This window comes from Metarhizium robertsii (genome assembly GCF_000187425.2).
Source record: "Metarhizium robertsii ARSEF 23 chromosome Unknown MAA_Scf_5, whole genome shotgun sequence".
NCBI classification, from domain to species: domain Eukaryota; kingdom Fungi; phylum Ascomycota; class Sordariomycetes; order Hypocreales; family Clavicipitaceae; genus Metarhizium; species Metarhizium robertsii.
In genome coordinates, this window is record NW_011942193.1 from 2,697,360 (window position 1) to 2,713,322 (window position 15,963).

Genomic DNA, 15,963 nt, shown 5'->3' on the forward strand with positions numbered 1-15,963 from the left:
TGAGGCGGCATGTTGTCAGGTCGTCAGCCCAAAAAGGGCGGATGTGGCTGTCGGGTCGCGTCAATACGTTGGCGATCTGGTAAAGGATGGAAATGGTAACAAGAATGCCAGATCAATGGTCTGACCATTAGATGTGCAAAAGAATTGAAGCGTGAATGGCAAGGCAAGCTGTCAAAGGCGAGCTGGCACTGCAGTTGTCCTTGCCAGCTGCCGCGCCGCGAAAACCACCCGTGATTCAACCAGACTCTCTTCTTTTTTTCACCCTTCATTGAACAAAACAACCGCTGCGTAACGACTCTTATTCGAAAAAAAAAATAAAAAGGCCCATAGAGGAGACGTATCCGTCTCGACATCCGAATAATAGTGTTCAAAAGAGGGACTATTGCGCAAGTTTTAAAAAAGCACATGGGCCGAGACTACCAACAATTTGGACAAGACATTACAGCTTTTCATCCAGGGCAACCTAGAATATGAGTATTGAGGAATCCGGGCCTTGCAAGAGCTCATCATAGCAGAACAACATAGAGCATCAATTTCTGGGAACAACGAAATGGATAATAGCAAAATCGACAACAGCGAAAGAAATAATCAGGTCAGGGACAGCGGAAGGCAATACAAGAATCGTAGCCTAACAGACTACTCTAATTCGGTGCTCGTTTGCGAACCTGAGCACGAGCTAGACATATCGCGGCAAGATATCGTTTCCCGGGGACGTTCCCCTAGTCCAGTTCGCGAACTTAGCCGCCATCCAAGACTATATAAAGAACGAGGCGGGCTGGACAAGTTGCCACCACAAACATCTATTGACGCACCGTTGGTCACGGGTGCAAGAGACTCGGATGCGGCAGTAAATCTTTGGCTTGACGGAATTTTGACACTTGAGCAGACTGGGCGCTCAACAAAACAGAGAGACCTTGTTCAAGAAGACAATGAGTCGCCTGCCGTCAACAATGAGGCCTTTCAAGCCCAAGCCCACGAAGCATCTACCACGGATGATAATAACAACCAAATGTTAGAACCTAATCATGAGACAACTACCATGGATAATCCGGCTGCCGCCGCGGATGTCCAATTTCCAATCTCTTGGCGAACATTGTTCTCTCCAAATGAACCCGGCAGCAAGATCTTACACTACATCGAGACAACTCTATGGCCACATATGAACAACGAGACCAGGAGGCACTTCAACGCGAGGGCAAATCCATATAGGTATCTCAGGTTTGCCAGGACAACGGTGCAGCCATCTAACCATGCAATGACGAAACATATTTACTCGGGTAGGGGCGACAAAACAAAGATGCAGGTCGATCCAGAGGAACCCCAAGCACTTGTATTGACAATCATGGCTCTGGCAACGTGGGGAGATGCCAAGCTAAGGGAACGAAACCCCACGTATCTGCTGATATGTAGACATTGGCCTGCCGAATTATCCGCACTGCCCAAAGGCCAAGCACCGGGTATCCGATTTCTTACGGTACGACAACGGAAGAAGCTGGACGAAGAGCAGGGACAACGGCATCAGGGCGGGCGCGAACCAGATATATTCACCACAGAACAACAAACGACCGAGCAACGAGCTACAGATCAACCAACGACAGGTCCACACATGACCGGGAACGAGCGCAACACGCAGATAACAGATTATCTGAAGAAGGGGGTGCAGAGTCTGAACAATGGTGCTACGCCGCATTACCTTGCGGAAGCCTTGGTGCGTATTGAACAAAAGGTTGACTGGCAGAACGAGGCGATTATCCGCCAAAAGGAGGAAATGGCCCGGCAGGGCATACAGATAGAAAAAAATGCGCGACGACATGATATTTTATACCGCAATGTCGCGGGCCTCTACGACATTTTGAGATTGCCAATGGGGTTTGAGGGTCCATGAGATCTCTATGCTCCCGCTCGGAGAGAAGAGCGATGACGGCATGGAAGATGGGCAAGAATAAAGTGGCTATAATGTAATAAGTGTAGAGGACAACGGCGGCAACGGCGATGGATAGTGAGGATAGTGAGGACAACGAGGATAGCAAGAATAACGAGACCGACGTGAATGACTAGGACAACGAGGACAATGAGAACAAATAGTAGATAATAAATAGGCAGGCGCCAATTGGCTAACCGGCAGCGATATGCTTTGACTTTGCCAACACCACGGATCGTTGCGCTGTGATGCTAGGGCTGAAATTTCATATTCATATTCACGTCCATCTTATGTAGGCTTAACTACACAGTCATTCCGGAATAAGGCAGCGCTCTATCAGAGCAACCTTTACACGAAGTTGGGGGGCTGTCATGGCTACTTCCCAATCGGGGCATGGATGGCCATGTTCGAATGTGTGCCTACACAGGCAGAACTTGTCCTTTGATCAACCTTTTGCTACGAGCCTCTTTGTTTTTTCTCATTACTAAATTCACTTGGTACTCTTCCATTTGCACTAGTACTTACTAGAGGCCAGACAGCCAAGACTCATAGGTTAGATGCACTGCTTTACCAAGTTTTCATCACCTTGTCTACATAGACGCCCACACTAGGTAGTGTTGGGGGTCAGCGAGCACGAAGCATCAGCAACAGCAGTAGCCAAAAGAGGCGGCGGAAAGAGACGTCGAAAAATCAGGATAGTGGTGGAAGAAAGTTTATTAGACGTCTGGTCTCAATTCTTCTCTGCCAGCTCGCACGAGGGACCACTACAGTCCGTGGCAGGCGCCCTGTTCATGATGACGGTGCGAGTATGCGCAGGTGCTGCAGAATATACTTTCCCACCAACAAGTATGCCCTAATATACCGTTAGCCCTGTACATGTATCTATGTGGTCTGGTTCAATACCTTTTTAGCCAGATGTAACCAGGGCGTTCAAATCCGCCCTTGCGGACCGGTTTCACCGTGCCCCAGATGAAGAGACCTCAAATGTCACCAATGTCAACACGTTGAATACGTTGCAATGGAGCAAACTACGCTTCCCGTTGGAAACGTGGAAGCCGATATTGGTCACTGCGCTGCATCACAATTCATCCCCAGCTGGGCATACACCGTGGGACATTTCGCAATGCTAGTGATTTGCTACCGCAGACTATCCATAATCTATCGCACCAATGTATGTATAGCAAACAAATACACTTCTTCTCTAATCCCCAAACCTGGAGAAAGTACGGCCCTGAATATCGTTTTCTCAACTCGATGAGGTATTTTAAAATAAAAACACTTTTTGTCATACATTCGTGGCATGTATGCTTTCCAACGAATAAACATACAACCCCTCACGTTGGTTTTACTGATTTTGCAGCTCCAAGTGGTATGAGCGGATAATGGAGTCCGTATCGTCAATGGCGAGGGGGCGAATGTCTACCATCTGCTTAATCTTGGCAGTGCTGTTGCGTTGCGTCTGTCAGTACCATTGTCAAATGAGGGCGCTGATGCACGTACACTTCCTTGGCCTATTTGTCACTCATGGATAGACCAAGTTGCTCGACTCGGCTCTTGATAGCGTTCCAACCAGTCAACCGGCTAGCGAAACTGTGGAGCTGTTAGCAACGTCCGATTATGAACGATGAGCTTCGCGGGAACAGATGGTGAGAGTAAGATCAGCTGCTTCCCCACATCCAAGCAAGGAACGCTATCAGCTTCCATGGACATGAATAGCAAAAGCATCCAGGCAACGCCCATGTCGATCCACTACTGGTGCCATGCAACCGTCTTTGCATTTAGGCGCACACTTACTGAACATCTGCTACTAGTTAGTGTGACATGCTTTTTTAGGGAACGAAAGTTCTAACATCTGCTAAGACCGTAGTCTTCCGGTGAAAGGATTTCTTAGCTTTAACAAAGTTAGCTTCGTGACACGTAACTCGTGGTCAATCACCACTCACGTCGAGGGGTTGGCCAGGATGGCCTTGGCATGGATTCCGGCCTGTGAACGAGTTAGTGATGTCCCCAGCCCCCAAATATAACAAGACATGGAGGTACCTTGTGAGTGAGTGCGCACTAGAGAGACCTAGAGTTAGCATCTTATTGAACAGTTCGGAACATCAGGTGGTGCTTACGAAACCTAACATCGCGAGAATTGTTAGCACCTCTTTTAATAGGGAGACTGAGAGCTTCGTTTTGGACAGAGTGAGGTAGGGGGGCATGTATAACGTACCAGTAATGGGATTGTTGAAAGGAACATTCTGGCATCACGTTAGCACGAGACTATTCCGTAACGGCACTGAAATGTACATGGCGGCGCCATTCGGCCAGTCGTCCATCAGGGACTGTGGTTGCGACTGAAACCAATGCGGGCGCAAGAGCTCTAAGAGTTGTCTGGCCGTTTCGCAGGATATTCACTCACAATTTGGACGGCGTCCGCCACCATGTCCTCAATCTCCTTGATCTTATGGAGCTTATACCGGCTCATCACATGGTCGCGACTTCCAACCATCATGCGAGCGATAAGTCCACCAAGGGATGTGATACCGTTTCTCTCGCCCTGACTTATCTTAGCAATTCGCCCATGTCCGGGACTCTTAGCGATCCCGACTTACAATGCCAAGCACACTGGTGTCAATATCTGCGTGAGATTTGTGAGTAAAATTATGCACTGCCCTCTAGAGTAACAACAAGGAGACATACGCGTTGCGCCGGCTTCGAGTGCAGCATGACTGTTTGCAATAGCGCCTGGTCTAGTTAGCAAAAGCCACAGGCTTTCAGATAGCATGCAAAGAGACAGTCCAATGGTTGTAATAAAAATCGAGAGTAAGCTAGCAGAACAAGATGAATACCGTGGTCCACGTGGAACAGATCGTATGTTACATGACAGCACATAGCTTGTTCTAAAGCCATTGAGGGTTTGCAGTAGATGAACGGGTGCAAAAATATACGACAATAACGCGAAAGAAAGGTTTGTTGAAGACCTCCACTTACAGCCCGTATCGTTGTGCAGATGCACTTCAATATCGCATGAAACAACGCCGCGAAGCGTGCGGACAAGACGGTAGACTTGACGGGGCGTAGCACATCCGACAGTGTCGGCCACACCTGGAGCATATATATGAGTAACCAGCCGAGAGTACTCTCCATAAGCATTCAAAACTCACCAACACGGTTAACACCAACACGCTAACTCTGAATATTAGTTTAGCTTCTTAAGTTTGAAGGAGGAAAACTTACGTCAACGGCGCGATGGAGTCGGAGGAGATCGACAAGGTCGGACTATTCAGACGATAATATTGATTCCACTCTTTTTTCCGCACCGTATGCGAAATAAATCTTCCGGTATAGAAAGACAAATGCAAGGTTGGCAATGTTGGATGGTAGTCGATAGACTGCTGTGGAATTCTCAAGGCACATGTTGCATGCAACAGAAGCACCTCACTGTATCCCGAAAAGGGCAAAGGGCCAGAGAAAGGCCAGAGAACAAAGGCATGGTCATACGATTGATTGAGCGAGCGTAGCCTCGGGACAAAGGCAAATGGAGAAGTCTGCGTTTCTGACTTACTCTGAAGCTGTCCTCCGATGAGAAGCGAACCTCAACTCCTCGGTTGCAACAGTCAGCTGTGGAACGAGGTAATGAGCATCTAGGGCCTACGGAGTACCTCTTGACGTAGTTGATGACCGCTGGTGGGGTTTCCCTGGGGAGGGTGGGGTGGCAGTGACAGCGGCAGAATACAGAGCCAATGGCGTCTGGTGGTTCCGATGTCGCGGCAAGGAAGAGTTTTGCTGCCGTGACGCGCCCGCTGCCGCTATCTGCAGCACAGTGCACATGTGCTGTCACAAGCGCTGAGTTCGGGGTCCACATCCCAGTACGGAGTATGTACAACTAGTTTCAATGCATTTCAGCCCGCGTACAGTGTCAAATTGAAATTCATTTACTGTGATTTTGATAGGCATTGGCACCCCGCAATTCTCCTTGCGTGATACCAAGACAGAACATGCCTATGTACAAGGAGTCATGCAACAGTGGGGCTGGACAGGGCTCTGTTGATGCTGCGGCAGACGTCGCGCATTGCTCTCAATCTTGTTTGCCCGTGCCTCCTCATCCGCCTCCGAGGATGCGACGACTGGCGGACGCTACTGACTACTTTTCCAACGGCGTTTGATCCGAGGTCAAACACCGGCGACTGACCTGGCCAAGACTTGGATGGTCGGCTGGTCCCTTACGACCTCGTCGATGGTTCCAGATATCGCGGCTTCTCCCCCACCCACTCTGCATTACCGCATCACCACATGCAGCCAGTTGACGCCTCAACTTGACTTGCTTCTCAAACCCAACGCCCAGCGCCCAGTATAAGTACCTAGCGGGCCACGACGCACAAATCAATGTTACCCAGGGTCGCGTAATCTCAGCAAGAGCGTTTGCGTACCTGAGACAAATCACAATTCAGCCGGTGTTAGAAACGTGTTTGCCACCTCCAGCATTGACATAGTACGAGTCCGCCGAAGGCCATTCTGACACATCATCTCACGAAAAAAAAAAGAAGAAGAAGAAGAAGTACCCCGCCTATCAAGACGGGATATCTTGGTTTTTTTTCGCTTGCTCACACAGAAGAACCCCCCCTTCTCCAAATCCAGCCGGATAACTTGCATCTGTGCACCCCCAGCCCACCGCCATTTCCAAACCCGCACCCAAACCCAGCGCTTCGTCGCGCAAACTCGAGGAGCCAGGCATCCCGTTCCTCGCCATGCCTGCTCTCACCATCTCGACCGACAAACCCACCAGGTCCCGGTCAACATCCCCCGTCCGTCCTCCCATGTCCCCAATCACGCCTCCCCTGGCTCCGGCAAGACCTCCCGATGCCCCTCCGGCTGCAGCAAACCTCCCCCCAGCAAGACAGACCTATACCCATTCCTCGCAGCCGTCTCAGCAGATAGGCATCCCGCCGCCTCCTCCCGAGCCCATAGACTTCGAGCTCAACCCCGACGTCATTGCCCTCAAGTCTGCCATTTCCGTTCTCCAGGTCCAGAAGAGACGAGCCACGGGGGACATTCAGACGTTGAGCAGAGTCAGGGACGAGGCCCTGGACGACCCGGAGTCGTTCATCAAGGATCTCGCCGCCGGGAAGGTGAAGCCACGGGATGACTTTGTCTTTGAAACCGCCGGCAGCGACGAGGATGACGAGAATGCTGGCGAGGAGAGCTCGGACAGCAAGCGTTCGCCTCGGCCAGACGGAGAGTCAAAGCCAAGAAGGGAGTGGTCCTCATTGCCAAAGCCCCAGGACGTCGTTCGTTGCCCTCCCATAAACTGGGCGCAATACGCCGTCGTTGGCGATTCACTAGACAAGCTCCACGCCGAACAGGTGGCGCGCCCTTCTCAAGGATCACCCGCTGTCTTTGGATCCAACGGGACGTATGATATAAAGAATGAAGGGAAACAGGAAAAATATAGTGGTGTGGCCGCACCTTACGCCCCCGGCAAAGACCGGATTGACCGGAAATCAAAGGGCAAGAAGTAAATGAGGATTGGAAAGGGGGAATAATAGGTATCGCGGCGCGAGCGCATCCCAAGGAAACGACAACATGAATAATTTGGGACTTGTTACGACTGTCATGATGATATAGGATCTATGAATGGCGTTTTGTGCTAGACAGGTTTATGGTGTTTAGCTGCCAGCGGTGGGCACAGTGTATGTTATATGAACCGTCACTTCTTTATGGTAACTGATAGCCACCTCGGAATATACCGTTAGGGTCGCTGACTATTGCAACTTTTGTTCAACGTTTCGAGATTTCATATGGAACCTATACCACAAGGCCAGCTCAACGCTGCTTTATTTCACGGGCTGTCCGCCGCTCACCTCCCCAGAAACGTATTTATCTGAGTCGTCGGTTCCCCGTAACACCACCTAGGTAGTTGAGTAGCTGTAGCACTCGGATTGCTATACCCATGAATCCGGCCGATCTTGGGCTTTGTCACCTGTCATCTTCCAAAAAGGGGAAAACAGAAAAAGGTACCTCTCGGCAGTCCTGTACGCGATACGCCGGAATGGTGCAAGTCATGATTCGATGCATTTCTCTCCACAGTAAATGACTAATATTGTTACTCAGGGAAGTCTCTACTCGGCGGTTAGAACTGCAATGGTGACTTGAGAAATGAAAACGAGGGGAGAAAAGGTCTTACTCCATGCTTTGCTGCACTGATCGTCGAAGGCGACGGTTGTACTGTTTCTTGTCATCCTTTCCGCCGCCCCAGAACAACTTGGTGGCTTCGGGGTTGACAATCATTCTAGGGTCATAGGCCGGTTCATCCTCTTCCAATGTCGATATAATCGCCTCAATATGGGATTTGACATCCTCGCGCTTAAGTGGATTCGGTACGTAGCACGCCGTGCCATCCGGGGCAACATGATGGTGGAAAATCTTTGTTTCAAACTTGACACGAGGCTGTTCATCGGGAAATCGGGTGCTGAAGTTCATTCTGATGCGGAATAAGCCGCCGTCCAGATTGGTCATGGGCCGACCGAAATAAGTGATGATCCACACGAAGGGATTGTCGTTGTCGAGAGTTACATCATGAGGCATATCGCTTCTTTTGAAGTAGGCCGTGACTTGCTCATACTGATGGTACAGATTGACCGCGACAGTAGACTCCTTGGCAACAGCTGTGAGACCCTCGGCTGCCCAAGCCGCTGGTTCCGCGTCAAGTGCGGTTTTGACATTGTTCAGTCTTCGCTCCAAATCTGGGTAGTTGAATTTTCCCTCCATGCAGTTGTTACCCGGCATTTCAAATGGCATTCGCACAAAGCTATCCTGTAGCTTTACTTCCGACTTTCCCTTTTCAATAGCGTCCAGGTATGATTGATAGTACCATAGAAATCGGCGTTTGCAGATATCCCTGAAAGGCTCAAAGGGTACGTTGACCTCCTCGTCGTCATCACCGCCGTCTTCTTTGGTGAGCAGCTGTGTGCTACCGCCAAGGGGACTAAGACCAAGATAGTTTTCTAAGCGCTGAATAACAGAAATTCTTAGCGATTCGTGACGGATCTATTTTTCGCAAGGTTAGCTAGAATATCGCACAAAATTTTTAATTGTTCTCATTGTGAACCTTTTGTATATAATCTTTTTGGTACACCTTGTCTGATTCCTCGTTTGCATCCTCGAATCCGGGTTCATTTTCGTAGGGGTTTGCCGACAGGAGGCTCTGAATGGATAAGAGAATGGATTCCAGGCCCTGGGCCGACGACCACTCCTCCCCTCGTTCTCCACGCCATGTTCTGTGATGATGTGAAGAATTGTTGTCAACTACGGAGTACACAAGGCACGTGTTGAATAGACGAGCAGATGACACTTACCCCAATATTGACCTACGAAGTTAATATGAAAAATCGATTTAGCATGGACAGATGGGCATGCAGGTACTTACAGGCACACCTTGCCATTGGCGTATATATTTGGATTCAGTCGGCATCTGCCACCGTTGGTGGTGACACACTGTACATTGGGCGATTTGGACGGATAGTCTAGAAGTCGTTAGGCACTTGGAAGTGGAACAGAGCAACAGGAAGTTTAGTGCGTGGCATTACCTCGACTGAAACGAATGGCAAACTGTTTGGAGACTGTTAGCAGAAGCATTGCTCATGGTTTGTTGACTTGCTGGATGTCGAACCTCGAAGAAACCAAATTCGTAGGGGGTCTCGTGAGGACCCATGACCAGAGCTTTCACATTGCGAACGTCGATATCGCGGCAAGCGACAGCGATAGCTATTGGCAGAAGCCAACAAGGAAATGTCAGCAAAAAACAAGAGGAGCAAGGAACGCAAAAAGTGACTAATGATGGCTCGTCTTGGCAGTTTGCATGAAAATACGCACCGAGATCAGTGCCTCTTTGAATGTCGCTCAGCTCCTGTCAATGAAACAGCATGGTTAGCCTCAAAGGAACCCCGCGATGAAAGAAACAGCCGCAGCCGCATAGTTCCCAAGCCCAGATGCTCAGGTTGCAGAATGCGGGGCATTCAAGGCAAACAAACCTTGGAGATCCGAATTATGGACTGGTCCATGGCGACTGACCCTACAAAATGTAGGCATGTAAGGGTGTAGAGCGTCCGGTCGAGATGGGAAACTATGAAGCATGAAAGGATGGAAGTCAGGGTTGGCACGACGAGTCCAGATGTCTGGCGGAAGTCGCTGGAGCCGGACGTCAAGACGACGATTCGAGGTCTGTAAGTAGTAAAGTGGGATGGATTCTCGGCAACCAGACGTCAGGTAGCGACAGAGAGCAACTAGTGACGGACCAGACATGGACCAGACCGGACCAGACTAGTCCCAGGTGCTGTCTGGTGCTTGGCACTTGTAACTCGTGGCGCTGCCGTGGGCGGATGCAGATCGACTGGACTCCAATGTTCCAAGTCGGAGGGGGCCGAGTGCTGCAGTGCCAGTGCGGCAGCCAGGTGCTCAAGCTGGCATTCAATGTTGGGGCCAGGCATTTAGAGCTTGAGGATTTGGAGGGGCTAGGCAGCAGCCCCGAGTTCAAAGGCGCCGGCCGGCTGGCCGCTGTTAAGCCCAACATCGAGCCTGTACATGTCAACTGGTGGCCTTTAACATGAAGCACCAGCCACATGCAGCCTATCGCGTTTGAGGTCTAGGTCAAATGGCGCTGGGGTCATTAGGCATGTACAATGTACCAAGCGCAAGGACCTAGAAAGCTAAAGCGACCAGACTGAACATGATCATTGATATCGCAAGTCGCATCCGACAGACAAACTCTTGACACTGACGTGCGCATTATTTTTCTCCCTAAATACCGACTTCCAGTCGAGGTGGTATTGCATGTAGTAATGGCGTTTCTACCGCTGCCGACCGTTTGACTCGGGCTGCGTGGTTCGCCTGGGCTGCGTTGCGGCCTGTTAGGCAAAGCTGAGGATGGCGATTGCGACGCATCAAATAACATTGCATGCTCTTGCTCTTTATTGCAGCACAGAAGTTCGCGACAATATTAATTGTTACTCCCCAGACACTCCGCCTTTTGGTCGGCCGTTACAAGCCGACACAATGTTTTCATCGAGCATTTGTGTTTTTCTTTCGACGCTGTCTACCGTCTGTGGCAGAAATTCAGAATATATTTGCCTACCAAGTAGCTTGCTATGTATAGTATATTAAGTTATTTCATGAGTTTATTTTTAATAGAAGTAATAATATTATGTGGGTGTTATTGTGTTAAGCTACAAAGTAATGATAAAACTATGAAGTACACCATGTGTACACGCATCATTATACGTTAAACACGCTCATAAAATTAGTAATTTATCGCGACGTGCCTTTTAAAGCTATCTCGCGATGGCCTTAACCATTAAATACGTGAAAGTAAACTTGAACCTACACATGGGTTATTCCAGTGACTCACTCTAAAAATTTCAAATAGCCACAGACAATGTATATCAGTGAGGACTCGTCGACATTCCACGAGTCCATCCTCGTTATCTCTCTCCTATGTATTTAAGTACATAGCTCGCTGGTCAGGTATCTGGTCTACTAGGTACTCCGTACTAAGTATAAGTACTTATACTCTTTGTCTCCGTCCAACTGCAGGTACATGCACCTGGCAAGCCGGGCGTCCATCTTCAAAGGGCAAAATAAAAGAGAAATGCAGATGCAAACATGCCCAAAATGGAAAGGCACATAAGCAACAAGGCTGGGCAGCGAGGGTCTACGCGGGGCGATAGATTCATAGTGCGTCCACAGTGCACACAGTGAATACATGTATGCCAGCCTCTGAGGTCACTAGTTGAATGTCGTGGGCAGCTTGAGACCCATACCTGCTCTGGGCTCCAGTCACGCGTTCGGGCTGACGTGACGCGTTAATCGATGTTCTTTGCGCTTCACCATCAGACGACGATTGTACGAAACAAGACGCCCATGTCCTAACTTTAAATCTGCTGCCGCCGCTGCTGTTTCTTTCACATCATATTCTTCACTTTGATTACCACATTGGCCAAGTTTAGCAGCGCAACTTTCATATAGAGGACACAGACATGGCCAGTTTCTTCGATCTCAAAGCCCGGAAAGCTGCCGCCGCAGCGAATGGTACCTCGGACCAGAAAAGTCAGAAGCCAGCAGATGCCAGAAACCAGCCCTGGGTCGAAAAATAGTATGCCACTCCCTTATCCCCGGAAGCATATCAGTTCTCAGAGAGCAACAGGAGCCCTTCGCTTACTGCTGTCTTCTAGCCGACCCAAGAGCCTCGACGATGTTACAGCCCAAGATCACACCGTGACCGTCCTGCAAAGAACCCTCCAAGCTTCCAATGTACAATTGAAACCCGCGACAACACGCAACAAACCATACACCACATACATGTACTGACATCACCGTCACAGTTGCCACACATGCTATTCTACGGACCCCCTGGCACAGGCAAGACGTCAACAATCCTCGCATTAGCAAAGGAGCTCTTCGGTCCCGAGATGATGAAGTCGCGAGTCCTCGAGTTGAACGCCTCCGACGAGCGTGGCATCTCAATCGTCCGAGAAAAAGTCAAAAACTTTGCGCGCATGCAATTGACGAATCCAGCCCCCGGGTATAGCAAAAAATACCCCTGCCCCCCTTTCAAAATCATCATCCTCGACGAAGCCGATTCAATGACTCAAGATGCTCAGAGCGCCCTGCGGCGAACCATGGAGACGTACAGCAAGATAACTCGCTTCTGCTTAATCTGCAACTACGTCACCCGAATCATCGACCCGTTGGCCAGTCGTTGCAGCAAGTTTCGCTTCAAGAGTCTCGACCAGGGCAATGCCAGGAAGAGGCTGGAGGAGATTGCGTCCGCCGAAGGCGTGCCACTGGAGGATGGCGCCATTGACGCTCTCATTCGCTGCAGCGAGGGCGATTTGCGCAAAGCGATTACTTTCCTGCAGAGCGCGGCGAGATTAGTTGGCGCGAGCGCTCCGGGAAAGGACGGCGATGGTGATGAACAAATGGACGTGGACAGTAAGCCCGTGACAGTCAAGATTGTGGAGGACATTGCTGGCGTCATCCCGGCGCCGACGATTGACGGGCTGGTTGAGGCTTTGCGTCCGCGGGACGCAGGCCAAACGTATCGCTCTGTGTCCAAGATTGTGGAGGATATGGTCGCGGATGGGTGGAGTGCGACTCAGGTAGTCTCGCAGGTATGTGCTCTTTTTTACTATTTTGCGCCTGGTGTTGCAAGAAAGCTGACATGTCCTGTAGCTGTATCAAGCTCTGACGGCAGACGAGACGATAGCAGATGCCCACAAGAACAAGATCGTCATGGTCTTTTCAGAGGTCGATAAGAGACTAGTGGACGGAGCGGACGAGCATCTATCAATTCTGGATCTTGCAATGAGGATATCAGCTATTTTAGCTGGCAAGTAAAACCATGTACAGTCTACGGCATTTCAGTTGGCATTTGGAGTTTGGGGTTTATAAGGTGTGATGTGGCGTTGACAATCAAAAAGGCCAGTCGCCGCGGCGGAACATATAAAAGTAGTTTCTGACAAGCATGTCCATATTAAGACCTCTCTTCATACGTTGTCGTGGCCGATCAGACCAAGATTGCCGTGGATTCGTGCCCAAGGATCGCCCTTATTCAGTGTCGGAACCTTCTTCTTGGGCTGCCTTTTGAGAGATCCCTGCAACCACATGTCGTCCTCCGTTTTATCCATCTCGTCACTTTCGTCTTCCTCATCCAGTCCCAGCAACACGTCCATCTCGTGAATGGCCTCCATCGAGCTCTCCAGCGCCACCTGCCCAACCTCCACCTTTTCCGCTACTGCCTCCAACGTGCTGATCTTGGCGGCGTCGGAGGCAAATATCCACGGTTTGACACGGCTAGCCATGTCAGGCCGCCCATTAGGCTTGGCCGCTATGATTTCCGGGATGCCCGATCGTCTTCGTGTAGAGTCCTTCATTGGGTATGCTGACAGCAGCTGACTTTCTTCGGCTAGACGGCCGAGGAGCTGGCATGACTCCTTGTTCTGCCTGCTTAATGACGCGGCGATGTGCGATCTATGTGTAATGAGGGCCTTTTGGAGCTGGGCCTGGGTGAGCAGGGCTTGGATACACGGGGTGATAAGGAAGTCTGTGGATGGAGATTCTGTCTCTGCGGATTTAAGCGATGATGTAGCGGTTGTTGGCTCTGGGGGCGGTAGTGACGGCTGGGGTGTTTGCGACGTAAGTTTCAGCAGCTCTTTTCTTGCGGTGACGTATTCTTTGTATTTGTCTTGGATTTGCTGCAGTTGCCTTGTGATAATAGCTTGGTTGTCTGCTGTTTGGGCCTGACCCTGCGAGGTCGCCGCTTCGTCATCTTCCGTCGACGCCTTGCTCAACTCCGTTTCAATCCACCGAATTAGCTCGTTACGCGTGTTGTCGAGAGCTTGTAATTTTGCGCCGTTGCTGACGAGCTCTGGCTTTGTTCTGCATCTTGCCTTTGCCTCGGCCAGGAGCTGTTCTTCCCGTTTCAGAAGCAGTTTTGTTCGAAGCACTATCTTGTCTAGTTGATTGACGCGGGTTTGAAGGTCGGGTTGTCCTGCGCTCTGCTCGACCACGAAGCTGTTGATTACCGAGCTGGGAACGCTGGGCAGAGCCCTGCCGCCTCTGAGAACTTTCTCGACGTCCAGCGCATCTTGTCCAGCGACAGGGACCCCGGATAGGTGGTCTAGATACGTTTGGATTGTGATGAGACTTTCGTGCTTTTTGCGGAGCTTCAGGAGTGCTAGGTGTTCTTCGAGAGAGGATGGGGCGCTGCCTGTGGCCGACTTTGCAGGGGCAGTGGGTTTTGATGTGGTTTCTTTGGCGATTTGCTCGTATTCCTGACGAGCTATGCTGTTTGCGCGAAGAGCCACGATATATTCTTTGTGTAGGCCTTTGAGTTCTGAGCCAATATGTCTGTCGATTGGTCCGTCATTGAGTGACAAGGGGTGCTGGATTGGTCCATCGCCAATGTAGGAACCTAGTTCAAGAGCTAGGATACGTCTGATGTAGTTGACTTGTTCACGAGGTTTTATGTATGGGTCAAGCCTTGTCCGGAAATTCGATATAGTGGCTTCTGGGGAAGAAGCCATGTTGACATGCCGTAATGCTTTCGGTTTGATTGTCAGATGAAGATGGTGTGTTAGTCGTGGGTGCTACGGCGCACAGTGGGCAATCTAATCATGACGCATCCCCACCTAATTCATATCGCGGATTGGGATAATATTTCTTTCTTTAAATCTGAACATCATCGAAAATAGATCGATGAACATCGTGAGTCAAGTTTAGGCTCTATAAACACCCAAACAACCGAAAGGCAGGTTTTCACAACGACGAATGCCGTTGAGCTGGAGTATAGGTTAGTTCCTGGCTGTCACGTGCATGGTCCCCGATGGCATCTCCTACACTGCATTCTTGCTTCTTCATCTTCTCTTACCCTGACCTAGCTAGGTCTTAGCACTTGATGCCAGTTCATTGCGCCAGGACCCTTGTATGGCTGTTGTATCCTGTCCCTCTGCTCTGCCACAGTCCTGTAATTGGTATCTGGCATTATCAAGCGATAATAAACGAGGGAAGACTCGCGACCACTCCAGTTCTGGATAGTTCACCAGGAATTACTATTCATCATTATCACAAGATCATTGCCGCCCGAGGGTAGTGCACGAAGTACCAAATGTCTGGCGAATTTTTGTGTTTCGTTGGGCTATAGAATGCTAGTGAATTTGATATCCTGTAAGAGAGTCAATAATTTGCTTGATTGGCTTCTGCAGTTGCGGCGGGCTGTTTATTGGGTCGCTGGCACTGTCACAACTCACAATAGGTCTCTCACAGCTGGAAGGAGCTTGTAGTTGAAAGTGCCCCACACCCCATTGTGGACTAGTGCTGTAGCCTTCAAGGCCCAGATTGAAATTTATCCAACACCAGCATTTGACGTCGTACACAGATCACGGTGGCGCGTCGAAGCCAACCCAATTATTATCCCTCAGCTACATCACCTAGGCATCTGACTTTTGCGAAACTATTGCTGGATATTCTAATAACCCATCCGGCAGACTTATGGTGATATAACG

At 50.0% G+C, this 15,963-nt stretch overlaps 6 protein-coding genes across 6 annotated transcripts; 3 read left to right on the forward strand and 3 right to left on the reverse strand.

The window, feature by feature from the left end:
- Positions 1 to 550: 550 nt before the first annotated feature.
- On the forward strand, positions 551 to 1,885 carry MAA_07209 (uncharacterized protein; the record flags this gene model as incomplete). The annotated part of the gene is made up of 1 exon (XM_007825207.2): positions 551 to 1,885. One exon carries the CDS (start codon positions 551 to 553, stop codon positions 1,883 to 1,885), a length of 1,335 nt encoding a protein of 444 aa, XP_007823398.2.
- Positions 1,886 to 3,808: 1,923 nt separating this feature from the next.
- MAA_07210 (homocitrate synthase-like protein) lies at positions 3,809 to 4,816 on the reverse strand (the record flags this gene model as incomplete). Its single annotated transcript, XM_007825208.2, has 8 exons — positions 3,809 to 3,812; positions 3,865 to 3,905; positions 3,962 to 3,979; positions 4,039 to 4,164; positions 4,326 to 4,463; positions 4,519 to 4,544; positions 4,607 to 4,651; positions 4,756 to 4,816. The coding sequence occupies 8 exons, from the start codon at positions 4,814 to 4,816 to the stop codon at positions 3,809 to 3,811; spliced, it is 459 nt and encodes a 152-aa protein (XP_007823399.2).
- A 1,838-nt stretch (positions 4,817 to 6,654) lies between these two features.
- MAA_07211 (uncharacterized protein) lies at positions 6,655 to 7,425 on the forward strand (the record flags this gene model as incomplete). The annotated part of the gene is made up of 1 exon (XM_007825209.1): positions 6,655 to 7,425. The coding sequence occupies one exon, from the start codon at positions 6,655 to 6,657 to the stop codon at positions 7,423 to 7,425; it is 771 nt and encodes a 256-aa protein (XP_007823400.1).
- Positions 7,426 to 8,086: 661 nt separating this feature from the next.
- MAA_07212 (Ubiquitin-conjugating enzyme, active site protein) lies at positions 8,087 to 10,392 on the reverse strand (the record flags this gene model as incomplete). The annotated part of the gene is made up of 9 exons (XM_007825210.1): positions 8,087 to 8,953; positions 9,015 to 9,183; positions 9,262 to 9,273; positions 9,333 to 9,429; positions 9,493 to 9,514; positions 9,576 to 9,670; positions 9,779 to 9,812; positions 9,977 to 10,126; positions 10,201 to 10,392. 9 exons carry the CDS (start codon positions 10,390 to 10,392, stop codon positions 8,087 to 8,089), a joined length of 1,638 nt encoding a protein of 545 aa, XP_007823401.1.
- A 1,899-nt stretch (positions 10,393 to 12,291) lies between these two features.
- On the forward strand, positions 12,292 to 13,297 carry MAA_07213 (activator 1 41 kDa subunit; the record flags this gene model as incomplete). Its single annotated transcript, XM_007825211.1, has 2 exons — positions 12,292 to 13,071; positions 13,133 to 13,297. The coding sequence occupies 2 exons, from the start codon at positions 12,292 to 12,294 to the stop codon at positions 13,295 to 13,297; spliced, it is 945 nt and encodes a 314-aa protein (XP_007823402.1).
- Positions 13,298 to 13,446: 149 nt separating this feature from the next.
- On the reverse strand, positions 13,447 to 14,985 carry MAA_07214 (uncharacterized protein; the record flags this gene model as incomplete). The annotated part of the gene is made up of 1 exon (XM_007825212.1): positions 13,447 to 14,985. One exon carries the CDS (start codon positions 14,983 to 14,985, stop codon positions 13,447 to 13,449), a length of 1,539 nt encoding a protein of 512 aa, XP_007823403.1.
- Positions 14,986 to 15,963: the final 978 nt, after the last annotated feature.